Consider the following 20,906-nt stretch of genomic DNA (forward strand, 5'->3'; position numbering starts at 1 on the left):
AGACAGCCAGACAGCAATTTTAATTCAGCAACAATACTGAAAACAAAACAGGCAAATCTAAAGAACCTGTGCTCTAAGATCTCATTTATAGCAGCTGCATGGTTGCCATTTCTTGTTGCCACTTCTTGGGGAAGTTCCCCACTTCTGAAATACTCATTATCAATGCACAACAAACTTGGTAAAATAGGGTAGCATCGTTACTGCTGCACTAATGTAATGACAAGCCAAAACATATTTACTGCATGTATTTATTTGTGGCATTCACCCATACCGAGAATACAATACAAATTATGCATATTATACATACTGAAAGACAATGTCATTAATCAAGATGCATGGTATTATTAACAGAAATGTACTTATTTAGGCAAGTAAATGTAATTTAGGTATATGATGAGTTTGTATTTATTTTTGTGAACAATGGTACCACAAGTGAAATACTCAGAAGAGGAATATGTTCTCATTTTTTGGTTTTTTTAAGATGTTTTCTTTTCTGCAGCATTGTGCTGTTAAAAAAGTATTGTGTCATTAAAGCCTAATTTAAGAACTGAGATTAAGATTTATTCAGATGCAATTTAGAATGGGTCCCAGCTCCAGCGAAACTCATATCACACATCGAAACAAAGACAACAACCCCCTTCATTCAAACCAACAAACAAGAAAGAAAAATATACATGGTACCATAACAGAACCATGTAGGTTACATTTAAATGTACAATAAATGTTTTATGTTATTTAGCAACAACTGAGGAGTGGCTAATTAAAAACAAAAATTGATTCCTTAGGCTGACAGAATTAATTTTGTTTGGGATTTGCAAGGCAATGGCAAAAGAGAATTAGATGTCTCATCAGCATGGGGAGAGAGAATCCACCTTCTCTGACAATCTCCCACTTACTATGCAATACCTTTCCAGCCTTCATAAAGAAGTATCTAATGGATTCGTATCCCTAGGTTATTTACAACAAAAGGTTTCACAGCAAAATGGGAAGCAAAATAGGAATAGAAATACAGAATAGATCAAGATTTAATTTCATACAATGTTCCTAAGTATTAGTATTTTAAACACCTTTATTCTGCATACTCAGAAAATAATTCATAAGCCTGTAGGTTCTCTCTGAAAGCAAGTGAAATGGAAAACATTTCTAGAAAGGAATTCTATTCAACCAAGTTCTCTCCACAAACATGAAAACACAATTACATGGTTCAGTCTGACCCTTATGGGAGGACGAAAAAGTTATCCTTCATGATATATTTCACAATGACCTTAAAGAATTATTATATACATGGCAGAGGACCTAAATCACTTTTTAATTACCCTTACAAAGAAAGTTTGCTTAGCAACATTTCAACAAAAATGCAACGTTTTCAGCCCAAGTCTTCTTCTAAAGCACAACAAACAGTTTTATTCTACAAATTTTACTTCAGGCAGCTATTAAGAACATTAAATTCATCTGGGGAAGACACACTACATTAACCTAATAAATAAAGGAGTGATCTATACAACAGAGACATAGTCAAACTTGAACTATTTCTCATTCTTTTTATAAACTAGCAGATAGGAAACTATGGAGAGGCATTAAAATAACTATGGAGCTGCAGTTTATCACCATCTATATATCAGAAAGTGTTATTACATTATTGAGATTTCTTGAGGAGGACTTCTAAGAGTATTTTTGTTTCAACTGAAGCACTTACAAAAAAATCCAACAACAGATGTACCTCTCTACATAGAAAAAATAAACCAAATGTGGTTCTGTACTAGGATATATTTTTCACATGCAAGAATTTAATATTCATAATAAAAGGCCTTTTCTAATCACAATATTTTATCAGAGAGGGCTATCTTCACATCTTGCTTGCAAGTCAAGGTAAGTCAGAGGTATCTTAGGAATGCTTTAGACATCAGTGTTTTACTTGAAATTAATTAATCCCTCTTTCAAAGGGGTAAATAGTAAGTACAAAAGGCAAACAGTATATACAGCTGCCACTGTCTGCACCAAGCAAATCATTCCAAGCTCAAAATAAGATTAGATTAGAACAGGAAAATCGACTTCTGTACTTTGCATTTGCTTCAGTGCACCAGTTCAGGCTGGTTTTCTACAAAAGGAAGCACCCCACTAACATAATATGCTATTCCAAGGGACAGGAGAGCGATGACAATGATGAGCAGCAGCACCCTCCAGAAGCCCAGGTCTTCCACAAACTCCTGCCACGTTGTGCGGAAACTGGAAAGAACTCCTTCACCTTGCTGGAGGTTTGGGTTAAGAAGGGAATGGCTTTCCATTGCACTACAAAGGATTAAAGTTAAAAATACATCAGAGTAAAAGAATGCATCTGTAAGTATGACAGTGATCCCACTAAGGGCATCTGAAACATTCTAGATTAAAAATCAACCCCCCTACTGATTTATAGCATTGCTTCTGCTAAATCAAGACAAATCAGATCAGAAAAAACACTCCTAATTCTAAACTTATTTTAGCTGAAAGGACATTTTATTAACCTGTGCAAAGAGAATGATATTTGTATATGCATAACTGCACTGAATTTTCAGACTTGCTACCCAGAAGCCTTCAAAGGTCAGTCCCCATAATTCCTACTAAATATGGCTTAGTAAAATATAATGAAGCATAAGTTAAGACCTCAAGGGGCACACATGATTTGTTAATAAAACAAATCATGACTAAGATTAATAAAATGGAAGCTTTAACCAATATTAATTGAGATGCTGAGTTCTGCAGTGACCTTTTCTACTCTCCTGGATATCTTTGTTACATGCCTCCTCTGAAAAAGCATTTAAAAAATCACAGAAAACAGTAACTTTGGACAAGAAGAAGTTCAGAAACCTTCTGAACAAGTTGGCATTGCTGTGTTTTCTGCCATATGGTGTTCAGTGACTGCTTTGATGTTTTACAATTCCACTACCAATCTATCAGGCCCCCTTAAATTTTCAAGACTATAAATTAGGGAGTGGAATTCTCACTTTTAATGAAAAACAAAAATAAAATCTGAGAGAGGCAGTCTTCTTGACAATTGATCACCTTTAGAAAAGACTTAAGTTGTCTCAAAATCCTGCACAGCTTCTTGTGAAATTCTTCCAATTTTGATGGTTTCACAATTGTAACAGGAAACTATACTTATGAAAAATCTCATGAAAAATAGGAAAGCTTTTGCATAGCCTGATTTCACTTAAAATGATTTCACTCATTTTGGCCATCTGCACAGTCTTACTACGTATTACTTGAGTGAAATTACATACATGGATGTTTACAGGATCAGGCCCTGACAGCCACGGAAAGGAAATGGTGGAATCAATCACATATTCAATGATGTCACCAGCAGAATGTAAGCAAAAAAAAAAAATATTTTCCTCCCTTTTATCTGCCTTCTATTACCATATTCTTAGATATTTCTTACAAGACTAATAATAAAATTTTTTAAAAATCAAGGAAAAGTATTTTCCAAGTCAAAACTAATTGTAGAAACGCTGCTGTTCTTCATGACAGAAATAAATTGAAAAATTATGGTTATCAGAAAAAAAATCTTATTCACAAAGCTCTCTTCTAAGATTACACCATGGGAAAACTTCACACTATTCATATGGTATTTTTTCTCAGGAAGTATAACCACTGAAGAACAATTAGCCTGAACTCCCACAGCTTGCTCAACTATTGCAGCATCATGTGCACAAGATTTCAGGAATTGCCCATTAAACAGCCTGTATTTTTGTTTTTTAAATATTTACTATGCTGTAAAGCTATTTTAGCTTACCCATAGGTGCAGGATTTAGTAATCTTCCTTGCTTATTATGATTTCCCAAGCAAAACAAAGGGTTTAGTAAAAGACAGCCTTTGTGCAGAACTTCTTACTCAGTAAGTACTAACAAGTTAATACATAACCACAGAGAGGTTAAATAAAGGTGCAATGCAATAAAAGTGGAAAGGTCACATGCTTGCTCATTAAAAAGGGAACGCAGAAAACATTTTTACTATTTTATATTATGACCCAATTAAAACCAATGCTATTCAAGATATTTTTTCTTATTACAAATTAGAGCTGCATAAAAACTGGTAATGCAGCAACATGTCAAAGAAGAGAAGAGAAGAGTTTGTGCCACACAGCCCAGACAGATGTTCTGTGTCCAGCAGCAGGTGGGAGTTCACATTTGGACAAGCTTGTGGCACAGCCACAGGTCCTGCTGGGCTGTGCAGAAGGACAGATGTCTGTGTGAGAGAGGGACAGAGGGAGCTCTGCCTCCTGGCAGCAGGGCCACTCCTCACCCGCAGGAGGGCAAAGAAAGCAAAACCAAATTTGACTTGGGAACAGAACTCTGGCCTCTGCTTCCCAAGCAGCAGCAACTGCCTGAAACAAGGAGCAGAAAACTGAAGTCAGAGACTGTTTTTAGAAAGAGTGTTATTTCTCCATAGGTTCATACATAATGTAAGAGTTCAGAGGGCAGAGGACAGAAGACATTAATCTAAGTGTCCCTAAAATGTGAAAATAATACAAAGAGGGATAAGTGAAACTGTGGAGGTCTGAAAAGCCAACTGGTAAAAAGATATTATTTATTTACAAAGCAAACAGCACACAAGCTCATTTGCTTTGGCTCCTGTAGGCATCTGTCATTTGTTACTTTAAAAATAATGTATTTCAGACATTTTAAACACGTTCCCAAACAAGCTGGGTAGTGCACTGTTTATGTCTCTGGGCCTGTCCCCAAGGAGAGTTGCTGACTTCCTGGCCAAAGCAAACAATATAACATTTATGAAGGTCAAATAACAGAAAGGAAGCTGTGTTTGTTAAAGGGACACCATCAAATCAAAACCCAAAATTTAAATGGGGCTGAGCTGTTTGTCCATGTGTTCAAACAAAATCAATCTAAGTGCATTTCTGTGTGTCAAGAAATTTTCAGTAAAAGTTAATGAAGTCTGAAAGGTAATATGCACTAATTCTTACAATGTACAACCAAGTACTTTTGAAAATAAAATAATTTTTTTGTTCCAGGGCTTAAAGCAATCTCTCTTACACGTAAGGTCAACTGATGTATAAGAAAGACCTTCATGGGAGTATTGGGTATTATTTCTGCAGTTTTGTTGGTTTCACCTTTTCTGTTTACTCAGCTTAGATCTAACTCCATCTATACAGCTTCTTTTCTGTTTACAGTACAGCCTGTCTACATTTTCACATAAACCAAGCAATAGTTACATGACAAAACTCCCTGTCTTTTGTGATATAATGTTCCAGTAGTCATAGTTCATGGTCATCATTAGACAATATAAAAAAGCCACTTTTTTTTTTTTTTTTTTGAATGGGGGTAAACATCATAATAAGACATACTAGAGAGCAGAAGTCACCATTGCTTTATACAACAGGACTGACAGTTTTCTTTATGTAGTGAAAATGTCTTGTTTTGTGCTTTGTAGGACTTCACTGCATTTTTCAGGACAGCATTAACTCCTGGAACTGACTAATAAACCAAGCCTGTTCTTCTTATATGTTTGTTTTTCGCTGAGAAACTTTTATTTTATGGCATACAGCTTTCAGTAATTACAGTTGCATTTTGTGCTACAGAATTCCAGTTTATTACTACTGATTTCCCCTCCCTTGTAACCCCAAGTTTTTGTCTATGCCATCCCAATTTTCCTCAAGGTTGCCTGTATCTCATTTCTTGGTATGACTAATGTGCTTTTGCTTTTTTATTTAAGAAAATTCTAAGGAAGCACAGTCCCAGAACCAGACTTTTAAGAACTCATTAACCTCCCTCTAACCCAACAATTTCCCTGAAATGGTCAGCAATTTTCTCAAAATCTTCAGTTCTGCATTAACTATCTCTTTAGCCACCAAAAAATTCTTATTCTCCATCTTTTCCAGAACTGCTAACAACAGAAATTTTAGATACAACACCATACAAAATCCTTTATTCGAGTTCAGATGGATGAAAAGTCTCCCACCCCTTTTTTTTTGCATAGAAAATCATCAAAAGGATGATTAGGTTAGCCTATGATATCACAGGTTATCACAGGCCTGTGACACTGCCATTTTGCATTTCACACTATTTCCCACTGGGCTTTGTGGTAGGTGGTAGAATATTTGTGTTTGGGACTCCGAATGGAAAAATAGTAATTTTTTTAAAAAATTTTACCACAAAATTAAAATCTCAATAGAAGTTCCTTTTTTTCTCACATTGGATCGATTTAAAGAGATTTTTCCAAAATGTAACACTCAATTTTGATTTTGTTTGATTATGTCAGGTCAAATTTGATTTTTTTTTTTTTGAGGAATAAACAATCAAGTCAATCCCAAAACTCTAAAAGCCATAAACATTATTTCTCCTCGTAGTTATTTTTATTTGGTAAATACCTTTCGCTTTCAGCTGTCTGCATTGTCTCCAGCTTTGAGTGAGCTCCTCTGTTAAATCCTTTCACCTCCTGCTCCTCTAAAGATTCCAGCAGTCTAATCACATCTTTATTCACACCCCTTCGTTTGGCAAGAACAAGTGGTGTTGCACCTTGGTGGTTGCTAAAACAAGCCCATAAAAAGACATAAGAAAATTTTAACACAGAAATTTTGTAACAAGTCAACTCAGCATAACATATTACATTTTAGTAAGTCCAGAGAACTATTTTCTGTTCTATCAGACAGTAATAAATTCCTGTCTATCCAAGTTACAGCACAATTAGCTATAGAAGAAAATAAGTATATTTAGGTTTGAAATTGCACAACTCTTTTCCCCCTCTAATAAAATCAAATTCTAAGGACTCTAATATAATTGGAATCTCTGGGTGTTAAAGCAAAAGAAAAAAAAAAACCACAACAGTAGATTTATGGCAATGTTCAAGTTTAAGCTTGATTTCAAGAAAGAATTGTGCAATCTGGCTCCTAATAGCTCCTTTTCCATGAGGGTATTAGGACATGAGGTAGAAATGAAATAAAATACAGATGGTCCCTCTGCTGCTATTAAAATAATACTGAATAGGTCCAGAGCTGCCTTTAGAACAGGAATTTCCACCAGAGCTGTTTGAAATGAGGGGAAAAAGTCCCAACCCACAACCCATAAATAATCTGGTCTACCAATAACTAGTTTTGCTGAGTTGAAAACACTAATGAAGGACAGGTGAAAAAGGGACAGATTTAAAAACTCAAAGGTTTTGACATTACTCCTGGCTTTTGCACACATTGTGAACATGCAGAAAGTTCCACAAACAAAGTAATTCAGCACAAGAATGAAACAGCTAGTTATTTTGCAGCTTGAGAGCTTCCATCTGAGCACTGGCATCTGACAGCTGCTGGAAGCCAGAAGGAAAGAATATACAATATTCTGAGTCACAGACTTTGAGGGAGGGCAAAAACACTGAAAGGAAGCATTGTTACCAGAAGAGTATGGGAATGAACTGACACACACATATACTGTATTTTCTTTGTCTGTGATAGTACCACAGTAGAAAATGGGTGGAGAAATTCTTTTAAAGTAGTCAATGTGATTTTTTCTTTGGTGCCAACCACCCACACCTGGCTGTCTGGCCAAACCAGGGCAGCAATGTCATCAATGAGGCACAATTAGATACAGCAGCTCACACCAGCAGCAGCTATTTACATTTGCTTTGTTTGTTGCACAGACTAGCAGAAGTGGCCTCTTACTGTTTTTCTGCCTTTTTTTTTTTTTTTTTTTTAAATTAGGTGGTATCTTTGTAAAGTAGAATTGTACCAAATACAGCATTTCAGCAACAGCAGATTTATATGCAAGGCTCTGGTGACAGAAGACTAACTATAAAATAAGTACTATAAAAAGTGACTTACCAAATATCAATTTTAAGTCCATTAGAAACTAGGAACTGGATGGTATCAACATGCCCACACAGGTGGAGGGCTGTGTTACCCTGGTAATCAGTGGCTAGCAGGTCAGCACCAAATTTATGCAAGAGCTGACAGATGTCTACATTTCCTCTGGCTGCAGCCAGGTGAAGGCCAGTTCGGCCTCGGCTGTCACGGATGTTTGGGTCAAAGCCACTCTCCAGGAGCCGCTTGGAGTAGTTGAAATCTCCATCAATACAAGCCTGCAGCAGCGGCACGTTGGTCTGGGAGGAGTCGTTCACAAACACGTAGGACATCGCTCTGACTCTCTCAGGAGGAGGTGACCAACCTGCAAGTAAAAGGGTGAAGAAATGATGGTGAAACCAAGCACATAAACACAATGCTAATATTAACTAGACTGCTCAGGTCTCAAACAAGAGTGCAAACTAGCTCATAGGTCAACTCTGAAATCTTCCTGTCCTTCCTTTCTGGTAAAAAAGAAAGAGCTCACACCTCTGGAAAGAGCAGCAAAGCTTTGTTAGGAGAGAAAACTGGTAAGATCACTGCCACAGATGCCAGACAGGTGATTAGTTTTCAACCTAGTAAGGAACCACGTGTAGTAGTATTGATATTAAAGGGCAAAACACCACAGATTGGGACAGAAAGGAAGAACCTTTCATAAATGGGGGAACTCTAAACAATTCAGTCCACTGGTACAGTCACACTAACTGTAATTTTTACCAGCTATAAGCAAAGTTGCTCTAATGGACTTTCACCCTCTGAATATGAGCTTCAATGCACAAACTACAGTACAGCTAAAGATGCTTAATAAAAATACTAATTTCTTCATTCTGCAAGAAATGTATTTTTGAATAGTCTTTGAGAACATTATTTTTACAGTGTCAGAGATACACAAACTGTAAAACAAACAAGAACAGCAATACAGAACACAGAAAACTGAATGTATTAGGTGAAATTGCCCACCGAAAACTGGAAGTGGGTGCAAGGAAGACAATGGTAAAATCAAGCACAGAGCAACTGTGAGTTTGAGTAGAACCTCAACACAGAGAAATACAAATGCAGTTTCTCTGCCTTAATATTAAATAAAGGATTAAGCCCTTTTCTGTATCAGGACATAAAAGAGGAAGATAAATGTTTCACCATGGATTACTTGGTATAGAAAATTTGATGAACTATGATTTCAGTTTTGTAGAAGAATATTTTAAGAGTGAGTCAAATCGTGCTGACATTGTGTGCTTACAGGACACAGAAAAGATGACTGGAAAACAATAAGGAAAAAGAGAATGATTTAGCAAGAGAATGGTAGAATGTCCATGAGACAATTTTAAGAAGCAATTAAAACATCTAGAAGACTGGACAACAGTCCTCTTTTTGTACTGCCTCAGAGAGGTGGTAAAAAAAAAAAAAATTTATAAGTAAGTAAAATTCCTCTAGAAGAAATCTCAATAGATGCATGACAAAGTTAAAGTGATAGGAGGGAGACGTGATTTTACTAGATAAGCCTGGAATAGAAAGTGAACTGAAACGTCACTTGAAGCAGTATTTTTCACTTGCCCAGGGGCTCTATTCTGGGCTCACGGTGCAGCAGTGTTCTGATTAACTATCTGAATCTCTTATTAAAACTGCTATACACAGATTTAAATTTTCTCATCTATATAAGGTATCCTTCCACACCAGTGCACTCATTCAGCCAGGACAATGGAAACATGGCCAGTAGCCAAAGAATTCAATTTAAAACCTCTCCTTTTACGAGAGTTCATAATGTCTATATTTTATAGCTCTCCCATGTTTTAGATCAAATTCAAGATCAAAGCACCTAGAGAAGTATTTTCAAAATGTTTACAGACTGGTCTGAATAACAGCTCTAGCACTGGGGACTGTTGAGTTTAATAAATCATATTTAAACTTCACTAGGCTGTGTTTCCTATCTGGACAAATTCTGCTACATATATCAACACTTGTCTAGTTTTCCAGTGCAGGAATGCACAACACTTTTTTCTTTATTGGATGCTGAAGAGAAAAAGATAGAAATATATTCTATGTCTTGGTATCTGTATAAGGAATGATTCTAAGCAGAGTACATTCCTCTAGGCTGCAAGTATGTTTTTAAGCATGTGACAGTACATCACTGGCTCAAGAACTCTTTTCCACAACCACCTCCAACAGCAAGTGGCCGGTTCACTGAGACACCATAAAACTGAGTGTGAGACTGGAGTCATGTAAGGCACCAACAGCCTCCTTATAACCCTATGCAAAAAGAAAGGAAAATGTAATTACTTGAATTTTCAGAAAGTATGTTACAACACCCTGGATGCTACAAAGCTACGATTCCCAGCTGACAGCAATTTCAATTTTCTTGCCCCTTTTCCACCCAAATCATGAATGATATGAGAGTTCTTCTTCCACTCTGCTCATCCAGTCTTCACTGAGAAAAATAATGGGCCCAGTTTCTCTGTGATGTGATTGTGACCTTTATATTCTGCACTAAATCTTCCCTAAAGCAAGATCATAAATCATTTTAAAACCTCCAATTATCAGCCATAGTAGCAGCATATCAATACCACAAACCCCTACTCACATTTGACAAAAAGTGATGTGCTTGTAAAATAATGCTTCAGTGTTTAAAACTGCTTAATAAAACAAGGCCAAACATAAATCAACATGAGACTATTACTCTGGAAGAAATGTAGGCTGTTTGAGAAACAGCATGGCATGTTCTGTTAAATATAAGCTAATGGCTGTATTTTCATACCAGACATGTATGTCAGGTAAAGCCTTACAGAATTCCCCAACTGTGATGAAACATTAGCTAATAATACCTAGGAAAAAAAGTCACCTCCCTATCTTCTCAGAGAAGGAAGCACAACTACTGGCAGTTAACAGAAAGTGTACGTGGAATCATTCTGATTCAGAATTTATCATCACTAAAATCTTCTAGAACTGATCACTCATGTGTAGAAGACTAAAGTAAAACCTTAATATTTCACAGTAAGAAAGACAAAGATGAGGCAAATCCTTCTTCCCGATACTTGAAGATTGTGGACTAAGCAAATGCATTCACAAAAAAAAAAAAAAATCTGGACCATCTGGTTTGATTTATCTTTGTGATTAAAAGGATTTTTTCTACTAACACAATTCTATTTCACATATGGCTAGCTAACCTATGCCAAATACAAGCTGCACACAAAGCTGAACTATGCACCATCTTTAAAATGTCAGTCCCCAAACAGCCTGTTCTTGCCTCAAAATTAACCCAACCTAGCAAAATTTCCTGTGTAAGAAAACTCATAAAAAAATCACAAGTAAAATTAATTAGGTATTTCTCATTAAACAAATGGTGATTACATTTCTGCCCACAGTATCAAAAAGCTTTTTATTGCAATGACTATCGGATACAACAGACTTAGGGGCAACATTTAGAAACAAAACAGTGTTAGCCATTCAATTTAAATTGTTTCTGAAAGGTGAAACAGGTAATGACTCTGAATCTGTCCATAAGCTGATATCCCCCAGTAAGGACTGATTTCATAAGAACCAATTAGGACAAATGGACTTGCATTAGTAATAAGACACAAAATATTGCAAAATGACCATCCTGAACATCCCAAAAAAATTACTACTACTACTCCTTAAATAAATCTAATTTTTAAAAACAGAAGTAAATGACTGCTTGTAAAATTGCATCACTATCTACTGAAAATGTATCTTTTAAATAATATTTTTGTTTTTAAAAAAGGTTTGCTTTTAATAACTTGGTACTTTGACAGAAAATTAGTTTTGTGAAAAAAAGTAAATTCAAAGAGATCCTCCCAAGCTAGAAGGATTCCCATTAGAAAGGCATAATATAAGAATACATTTTCTCTAGATTTATACATTTATTTAGCCTCAACACAGTGTACTTCTTAATTAATAACTTTAGAAATTATGCTGTAAGCTCTTCAATGACACATGTAGTACAGGATAAGAAAAATTAACCAAGCTGTTTTGTTTTCAAAAGGAATCACTTATTTAAGTGATTCTGTAAAAATTATTTACTAGGAGCCAGTTGTCTCTCACTATACTGTGTACAACAGTAACTCATTGTCACACACTGATCTGTTGCAGGCACATTCTCATCTGCAGAAGACAGGAGTGATCTTGAAAAATTCAAATCACAGAGCTAAATGCAAATTCTGTCACTTCTTAAACTAGTCCTAAAAATTTGTGTTAACTGCGCACAGTTTTATTTTACAGTAAATATATGCTGTTGTATCTGCTTTCTCATTAAGTTCAACAGCTACCACATAGCCCCGGGAACAGGAGAGAACAGCTCCACATGAGAAACACCACCACTCATGGCACCCATCCCTCCTGTACAAAAGTATTAATGAACCTGCCAAACTGGCATTAATCACCAGTCACTGCTCCATAGGACATATTAGTTCTGGAAAACTACAGTTTTTTCCCACTACATTCAGGAAAACTGAACTAACTGCCTCTATTTTAAAACAACACATAAGTACCACAGAACAATCTCAGATTGCTCCATCCTCGAGACTTCTCACTATTAATACAAACTCTGAAATCTAGAACCTAGGCCTCAGTAAGATTACCACTAGGGAAACTGCCACCACCAAGAAATGGAAACTAAAACAAATCCAGGAAACAGTAACCTCCAATGCCAGCAAATACACCACACACGTTGCTTGCAAAATTTGCATTTGTCAACTACCTTGTGGTAAACAGCATCCTCTTTCTGTAATGCACTTTGAGAGCACTTCAGTGGCAGTGGCTTGCAGAGCTCTTCCTCTTCATTATTTAAGAGGAATATTTTTTTAAATGAAAAACATTCCAGTACTTTGCTTAAAATGCTGAGGGAGAAATTCCTTGCTAAGTTTTAATGCACACGTGTATTTATGTGTAAGTTACTGAGAAGTCATTTAACTGAATAAATATTATATTTAGTAAAAAACTATGTGATCAACTCATTTCCATTTAGGAAAGAACCCCAGCATGTACATCAAAATCCACTTAAGTTCTGTATTTTCTATTACAAATCTTTATCTTTTCAGTACAACCAGAACAGTTTTATGGCTCCACCAATATGGAACTGCTGCTAAAAGCAGCACCTCAGATTAAGCACAGCGTGATGCCTATTTTACACACCACTATATTTTGCAGATTTTCCCTTTCTAACTTTAGCTATTTTTTCAACAGTTCCTGGATTTGAGGTATCACAGCAGGTTTATCACACCTACATGCGCTCTCCTGTCCCTAGTCAGCCATATGGGTAGGTGCCAACAGAATAACATCATTTATGCCATTTGTTTCCAATCATTCTCATTCCCTTATGCAGACACGAGACATCCAGGTAATGATCTCTTGATGTCTGGACCATCCTGTAAGCAGAAACTCTGGGGCACTGCATATACAAAGGGCTTTACAAGTACAGGCTACAAAGTGACTTATGAAAAAAGTTTAAAAATTATTGCTGCTCTTACGGATCAGCAAATTATGGCATTGGGAAGCAGGGAGCTTCGCTCATTATTGCCCAGTATGTCAACACTACAGGATGAAAAATATACAAGGCCTCAAATGCCAATCCAGGGTTGCAGAATGCTTCCCCAAATAAAATAGTTCAAGCTTTGTGTACTTAGGTACACAAAACAAGGGGAAAAAAGGAAAGAGATCATTCATTTAAAATGCCTTTATTAATAAGCAGATTTATAAACATTTTATCCTTGCTAAACTTAACTGGTAATTCAGTTGCATTACATGTTTGAGCACATTTAACTTCTATCAAATATACAGCTAAGTATATTTTAACATTGCTCATCTTTCATCTTTTGTACAAGAACTATTTAGGAAAAAAGGCAATTTACAGATTTTTTTCAATTAATATGCAACTAATTCCTTACAATTGGCTCAATTAAACCAGTATATAGCTGCAGTACTTCTCTGATCATTGTGGCCAGTTTGAATACATCTGTTTTTATATAAAGTTATTGAATCATATCGGTCATAAATATCAACCTCTTCACAAAGCTTTACTTGAACTCCTTTTTTGTTTCTGCTGGGAACACGTAGAGTGTATGCTGGTCAAGAAAATATTCAAGGTTACTATATATTGTTTTGTTATTGGTTTAATAGTCTGGTTATTAACAGAGTAGCGAGAATTTGTCCCATTCTTAATTAAGTGTTTGTGTTTAAATTAGCGGCGGACTCGGAGCAGCCTTCTGGAATAGACACTGACGAGGGCTATGTCCGACTGGCCGCAGGCTGCCGAGGCAGGAGCAGCACTGGTGGCTGGACGGACACCGCCACCACGTGGACTGCTGAATTCCTGTCCGACTGGAGGGACAAACACAATCACAGAATGCTTTGAGCGGGGACAGACCTTAACAGGTCATCTGGTCCAGCTCCTTGCCATGGACAGGGACACCTCAGACACCACTAGACCAAGGCTGCTCAAAGCCCCATCCAGCTTGGCCTTGAACACTTCCAGGGATGGGGCATCCATGGCTTCTCTGGGAAACTTGTTCCAGTTGTTCTTCACCGTCACAGGAAAGAATTTCATCCTTATATCAATCTAAACCCTTCCTCTGTCAGTTTAAAGCCATTCCCAGTTGTCTATCATTTCATGTCCTTGTAAAAAGCTCCTCTCCACCTTTCCTGTAGGTCCCCTTTAGGTACTGGTGTGGTGTGTAAGCCTTGACTGACACAGACCACTTTTTCTACATTTGTGGTGTTTTCTATTTTCCTGGGAAGGAAATTACAAAAGGCCTGAAAATAAGATTTTATAAAACTTTATTAAAAGGATTCTGAAATCCAAACTGCTACTTCTTTGCAGTATAAACAGCATTCTCATTTAATCTTTGATCCTCCATTAGTGAAACGAGGACTTAGGTATGTTGCTTGAGTTCTGAAACCAAAGGTATTTAATTTTAAAAAGTATGTATTTATGCCTGTTTCCTAAAAATCACTCAAAAGTAAATCCAAAACATCCCCACACCCTTACACAAAAAGCCCAGTCCTTACCTAGACAAATACTAAGTCCAAGATGACATATTTACTAAAATGGGGAAAAACTTTCTGTGTCCAGGAGGAATCATCAGAAATCAGAACTTAATAAAAGCAATAATGCAAACTAAGAACCTGTCACCAAATGACTTGTTTTATATAGTTCATATTTTCTTACTTTTTTCCCTTATAATATATATATTAGCTTACATGTCCTTAGTCATGCATAACCTTGATGACATGGCCTTAGTGCACAACATCAAATCTGGTTTAGTGGCTAGTGAACAGAAACAAATCACTTTTAAACGCAGATGGCTCCTAAATTTCTGAGTCATTTATATATAACTGTATGCTTGACTTCATCTTTGAAAAAATATCTTGCTCTGCTTGTTCATTGAAGTTATTTTATACCAACAATGTATTTATATCAATGTACCAATGATAAGACAACTAAACACAAAACTCTTACTATAAGTGCTGGATACAAATATTTCTGTTCAGAATTTTCATGTTCACACAGTAAATCACTGAACCAGTTTATCAAAGACAAATAGTAAATTGATAAATTTACTGTTTCAAATATTTTAAATATCTATCAACACAGCATGACTTTAAAAACAGTATCACAGTGGATTTATGTGACAAGATAAAATGGTAACAATATTAAGGTTGTATGTCTAACTACTATATTGCTTCACCATGCTTCACCATGACTCAAAAAAATTTCTACATATAGGCAAACATGTAGTAGTACTAGTGACTGCCCAACTTCAGTCTAAAGGGATTGAAGGGAGTAAACCAGCAGCCTAAGCATTCCCAGGACAACAGGCAAGTCTGAGGAGAATCAGAGAGGTCAGCCTCAAGCTCCTGATCTGCACAGGGGCTGAATTGACCAAAAAATGCAATGAAAGATGATTGAAAAAAACCTGAGAGTGAGGTAGTTCAATTGATGTTTACCAATTGCATCAATTTATCCTGCTGATCTTGAAAATAAGAGACATCACATACACAGGAGGAACTTCTACCTTTAGATAACTTAGTAAATAGCAGTAACTCATCTGTAAAATACTCAGTCAATATTGAGCATGAAAGCCGGTGTCTAGTCAATGAACAGCAATACCCATGTTTCTTTAAAGAGGTTTGATAAGCTCTATTTGAGGAAGGATGAAGAGAAACTGTGAAAAAAAGTCCACATCAACTACGACTTCAGTGAATAAAGAGCCAACATAAATTAGCCACAACAGATCTCAGCAAAGGTCCTTTTAGGCCTAGTAAGATTTTTGAAATGGTGGCAAAAAGCAGAGAGCAGAAAGAACATAGAATAGGGCAAGCGTATATAATATTGCTTTTTCTATTCAAAATGGATGGGTTTTTAACATATTTGGCTCCACCTGCACCTCTGAATCTGCTCTTTCTCCTCTTCAACACAAATACCTCAAATACTCACAACATACTCTGGTAAGTTCTCCAACTCAGTTCTTATGAAGAACAACATCTTTTGATCTTGCTGAATCAAGGACTTGGTAGCTTCCCTTGTAGACCTCCAGCTCTCCTGTGGGAAGAACAGACTGTGCATCTCTGTCTGTTCTTCTCCTGCCATTCATGATTCTACAGGCCCTCCTCACAGCCTCCTCAGACAGCCCTTTCCAGGATGAATTTTGAAGTCCAGCTTTCTTGGTCATTCCTCATTTGGAAGGGGGTCTGTGTCTGTGACCATTCTTGTTTTGCTTCTCTAAATCTCACTCATTTTTACTCTGTTTTGTGAGCTGGGGGACAGAGCAGGGTTGATTCAATCAAGATGTTTGGGGTGAACCATGGATTAACAAGTGTCATGACAAAATCCTTTGCTTTGCTTTTTACTTGTTTCTCTGTAATATTCACTTTTTTTTACCTTTCTTACTGCTGCTTAACATTGTTGTCATATTTTCATGGAATAATTCATCAAAGCTACAAGATACTGCTCATTACTGAGAAGTAATGGAAAGTTAGGATTCTCTCTATGCTATCTGAATCCCTCTACTTACACTGAACTCATGTGCCAGTATGTTGCACTATCCAGTTACTCAGTTTTACAGGGCTCTTCTGCAGCTTTTCATGGTTGACCCTCTCTTTACAACCCATGGCCTGGCAAACACTATCACCATGGTGCACACTGCCTTTTCTAGACTGTACATGCAAATTCTAACAGTTCAGAAGCCAGAACTGAACCATGCAGAACTAAAATTATTCCAGTCTTTCTGATCATAAGTTGACTAAAACTGATGTCCTGGATCAAGCTGATCCAGTTCACATAGCACTCTGCTTTCAAGAGCAACCATCAGAGATCCTCCACTGGGAGAGCACATGAACCTGGCTGCTTCCTGCAGTGCATTCTCCACACACACCCAGCAGTCACCACAGCACATCGGGGACCTCCCTGAGCAGCTCTTTTAGCAGCCCCTCAACAGACTTTTTGTCCATTTTCTAACTCATTCCTGAATTTGCTCACACTGCCACTTACTTTGTGTACACTGAAGCTCATGTGCCACCTTTCTGCCTCCTTCCTTTTTTTGGCAATTTCTTTTTGCCTTCTTTATAATTTTTCAACCCAACCACTTCTGCACGTAAGAAATGCCTCTGATGCTACACGCATCCACTCTCCTCAAAAGCCTCTAGTATGGTACTTTGTTTTAATGCTTCCTGAAGATCCACATCACCTGTATCTACAGGCCTACTCAGTAACCCTGAGTAAAAGCTGCTGAGTCTTGGATGTAGCAAAACTCTGAAGATGTAGCCATTCTCAGACAGAACCAGCCCCTAAGGTACTAACACATAACACAGACAGGCATTTTCTTCTGTGGATAAAAAACTCTGAGGTGAGGAAGACACACAAGCATTTTACACCATCCATGGAAAGCCCATACACCCCAAGCCATTCCTGAAACGTCCTGCTGCACTTTTTCTGTCATCATCCACCACTGCTGGTCACTCAGCAAACACTCTAATGCACTCTAAGAGGTCTTGAGCATGCCAAAGAATATCATAATGAGCATTTTTATGCCTTTGAGTTTATATTATAAAATTCAGCTGATGTAGCTGCATTACTTGAATGTCAGAAATTTGCTGACTGACAAAATTGGTGTTTAAGCAGCTCTGTTCCACAGCCAACTGAAATTTTATTGAAAAAGTAAAAGAAAAAATGCCACTTGGAAAAGTGGTGCTGATAGATGAATGACAGCCAGGATCTAAGTCGTGTAACTACAGACAAGGCTGCAGTGGGGGACTGCACAAGATAAAACTGTTTTTCCCACATATTTTTCCAGTATCATCTTTAAATAGCAAAGCAGACCGCAACAATATTGACCATTTCAGAATCTGTGCTCCTGACTTACAAACACAATAAACACTCACAATGGAAATTTGGTGGAACGAACCCTCACTCAAGACAGGTCTGCAGCCTGCTCTAACAGCATTCTATGGATGGTCTCTCCAGAAAGCTCAATGCTTCAGGGATCATGTGTTTCACATAACATGCATAAATCAATGCCCTCTAAAATATCTTATGTGCTTATTAACTGATCTATCTGGAAGTGAAATATCCACAACTTGAGATCATGTGGGGAGATATTAACTGACAGACTGACCAAAAGAAAAGAGTGGCAGCCCTCAAAATTCCAACATACCCAAATCCCTAGAAGAACTTCTAGTAGTAGTTCACTCCTTGGACAATCAAGTATCTCAGGTCTTGAACTGCAGATGAGGACTTCAAGGTCACGTGCTCAAACATTAAGTTCAAAAGAACGTGAGGTGAGATGACACAATTAACTTAAAGCACTGCTTCAAATCCCTTGCTCTTGCTGATGAGACAACTTTAGCTGAAGGACACCAAAACCTGAAGAGAGGAAATCTCTGTGTCACTGATTACAGATCAGAACTGAATTTTAGACTCCCCTCATGCAGAGGCAAACTCACACTGCTCTGGTAAGAAGACAGCAGATGCTCATACTACAGTTCAACCTCCAGCTCATCTCAGCTTACTCGTCACACCTTTTCTTTGACACAAAAAAGCCAGCAATTAGCCATTGTCATTTCCTGATTGTCACCAACTCTACTATTCAGACTGCAAACATTACTATAAATATTTTTCTTCTAAAAATAATTTAACAAGTTCTTGCTAATAACCTATTTCACAAACAAGCAAAAAAGAAAAACTGATCTATAGTCTACAGGTAACACTAAACTTAGGCCTCTGCTGCAGCAAACAAAAACATTATTTTTACAAACCAGTTACATTCCATCTAGTAAGTGTTCAGTTTTTGCTCTTCCTTGACCTTTTGGAAGGCAGGTCCTGAATATCACGGTTAGAAATTTTCATATATTATTAATCTTAAAATCCATGTTAAATTATTCACGTATTAACATGATCCTTTAGCTCAATTTATTTCCCTCATAGTGTTTACCTTGCTGGTTAAACAGAAAGCAAAATTACAATTATTCTGCAAAATTAAAAAAAGCCAAATGCCTCTTCCAACAGACTCTTAATTTCCCTACTTGACCTCGGCATATCTTCTGTTTCAGTTCCAGTTCTTTTGCTGAGAATTATTAACATTATACAAAGAATTCTAGAGTTCTGTTCATGGATAATAGTAACTCTTTTAACTGGATCACTGTAGTAAGCATTTACTTTTTCTGCAATTCATTATCTCGTAACTACCCAACATTCTTTGGTTTTGTGTTGCTTTCAACTCGTAAGAATTTCTTCTACAAATTTTTTGCTTGCAACTTTGTTACAACTCTAAACCCCCATTCTTTAAATTGTTATTAAACTTACTTCATACCTTAGTTCTCAGGATCACCCAATTCCTTCTGTGTAGTACTATTAACCTCTTCCATACTGTCAGTGCCTCCCAACTCCCCATCACTATCAAATTAAGACAGTAAAGTTTTAATTGATACATCAAGACCTCTATTAAATAAGATTGGTCTTAACTGATCTTCAAAGAACGAACTTTATACCCTCTGATACTCAGATTTGATGCATTTTCAATTCAATATTGCTCACCATAGTTTGTTTCTAATTACTTCCCTATCTTGTCTACAATTCAGGTGTTATCCCTACCTTTTCACCACAATAACAACGTGCAGCAGCTTTAGTGTGGTCTAGAAAATTAAAAAGGGAACTACTCCATTTCCCATAAAAACAATAATTGCTTCCTCAAAGGCATTATGACAGCAGGTTAAAACATGTATTTCAGTTTTTTCACTTATCTTGTTTACCCCTGGAAAGCACGTTCAAAGGCGCTCACTTGCCAACGCCCGGTCAGCAGGGCGGCCGCGGCCCCCTCCCCGTCCGCGGCCGCGGCCCCCTCCCCTCCCCTCCCCTGAAGGCTGGCACTGCTCCCGCTGTTCTCCCACCAAACGGCATCACAGCGCTCCACCTCTCCGGCTCCCGGGCCGGCTCTGCCCAGGGCCCGTCCCCGGGTCCCTCCCCAGGCCTGGCATAGGCCTGTCGGGGTGACAGCGTCCTGCCGCACCCTGCCGTGGCCTCCCAGACCTCCCGCTGCCGCCCCGGCCCCACGGACCCGGCCCCGCTCCCGCCCTACCTGCGCGGGGCTCTCGGGGGGCGCGCGGGGCCGGGCGGAGAGAGCGGCCGAGCGGGCACGCGCGCCCCCTGTTGGGCGGAGGCCGCCGGGCGCTCCGTGTCCATCCGCCCCCTCCCGGCGCCCTGGGCCGCGGCACGGGCGTGGGGCCGGCCCGCGAAAGACTGGAAAGCAGGAACGGCGTGGCCCGCAGGACCAGGGCAGTGTTCGTCCCCCAGTACTCGGCTGTGGTGACGCTACCCCTCCTGTGCTGGGCTCAGTTCTGGGCCCCTCCATTCAGAAAGGGCATTGAGGAGCTGGAGCAAGCCCAGAGAAGGACGAGGGAGCTGGGGAAGGGTCTGGAGCACAAGCCCTGAGCGGAGCAGCTGATGGGGCTGGGGGTGTTCAGCCTGGAGCAAAGGAGGCTCAGCTGTGACCTGATCGCTCTCCACAGGACCCTGAGAGGAGGCTGCAGCCAGGTGGGAGTCGGGCTCTTCTCACATGTAACAAGTGACAGCACAAGAAAACATCGCCCCAAG

The 20,906-nt window shown here is 38.3% G+C and overlaps 1 protein-coding gene across 2 annotated transcripts; it reads right to left on the reverse strand.

The window, feature by feature from the left end:
• Positions 1–232: 232 nt before the first annotated feature.
• ANKRD46 (ankyrin repeat domain 46) lies at positions 233–20,463 on the reverse strand. Of its 2 annotated transcripts, XM_059864740.1 has the most exons (5): positions 20,392–20,462; positions 18,472–18,680; positions 7,796–8,138; positions 6,359–6,517; positions 233–2,289 (listed from the first exon to the last, which is right to left on the reverse strand). In XM_059864740.1, exons 3-5 carry the CDS (start codon positions 8,104–8,106, stop codon positions 2,073–2,075), a joined length of 687 nt encoding a protein of 228 aa, XP_059720723.1. In that variant the 5' UTR covers positions 8,107–8,138; positions 18,472–18,680; positions 20,392–20,462; the 3' UTR covers positions 233–2,072. The 2 variants fall into 2 exon arrangements, with proteins under 2 accessions (XP_059720723.1, XP_059720730.1); XM_059864747.1 differs by lacking the exon at positions 18,472–18,680 and having other exon boundaries at positions 20,392–20,463.
• Between the last annotated feature and the right edge of the window lie 443 nt (positions 20,464–20,906).

The sequence above is a fragment of the Haemorhous mexicanus genome, chromosome 1 (assembly GCF_027477595.1).
Source record: "Haemorhous mexicanus isolate bHaeMex1 chromosome 1, bHaeMex1.pri, whole genome shotgun sequence".
NCBI lineage: Eukaryota > Metazoa > Chordata > Aves > Passeriformes > Fringillidae > Haemorhous > Haemorhous mexicanus.

What these genes read in the sequence shown, in the direction of transcription:
- ANKRD46 (XM_059864747.1), bottom strand. Translation starts at nt 8,106, where the DNA reads ATGTCCTACGTGTTTGTGAACGACTCCTCCCAGACCAACGTGCCGCTG. An exon ending in GGACTTAAAATTGATATTTG is followed by an intron (nt 6,518 to 7,795) that starts GTAAGTCACTTT and finishes GGCTTGTTTTAG; the next exon opens with CAACCACCAAGGTGCAACAC. An exon ending in CAGACAGCTGAAAGCGAAAG is followed by an intron (nt 2,290 to 6,358) that starts GTATTTACCAAA and finishes AATCCTTTGTAG; the next exon opens with TGCAATGGAAAGCCATTCCC.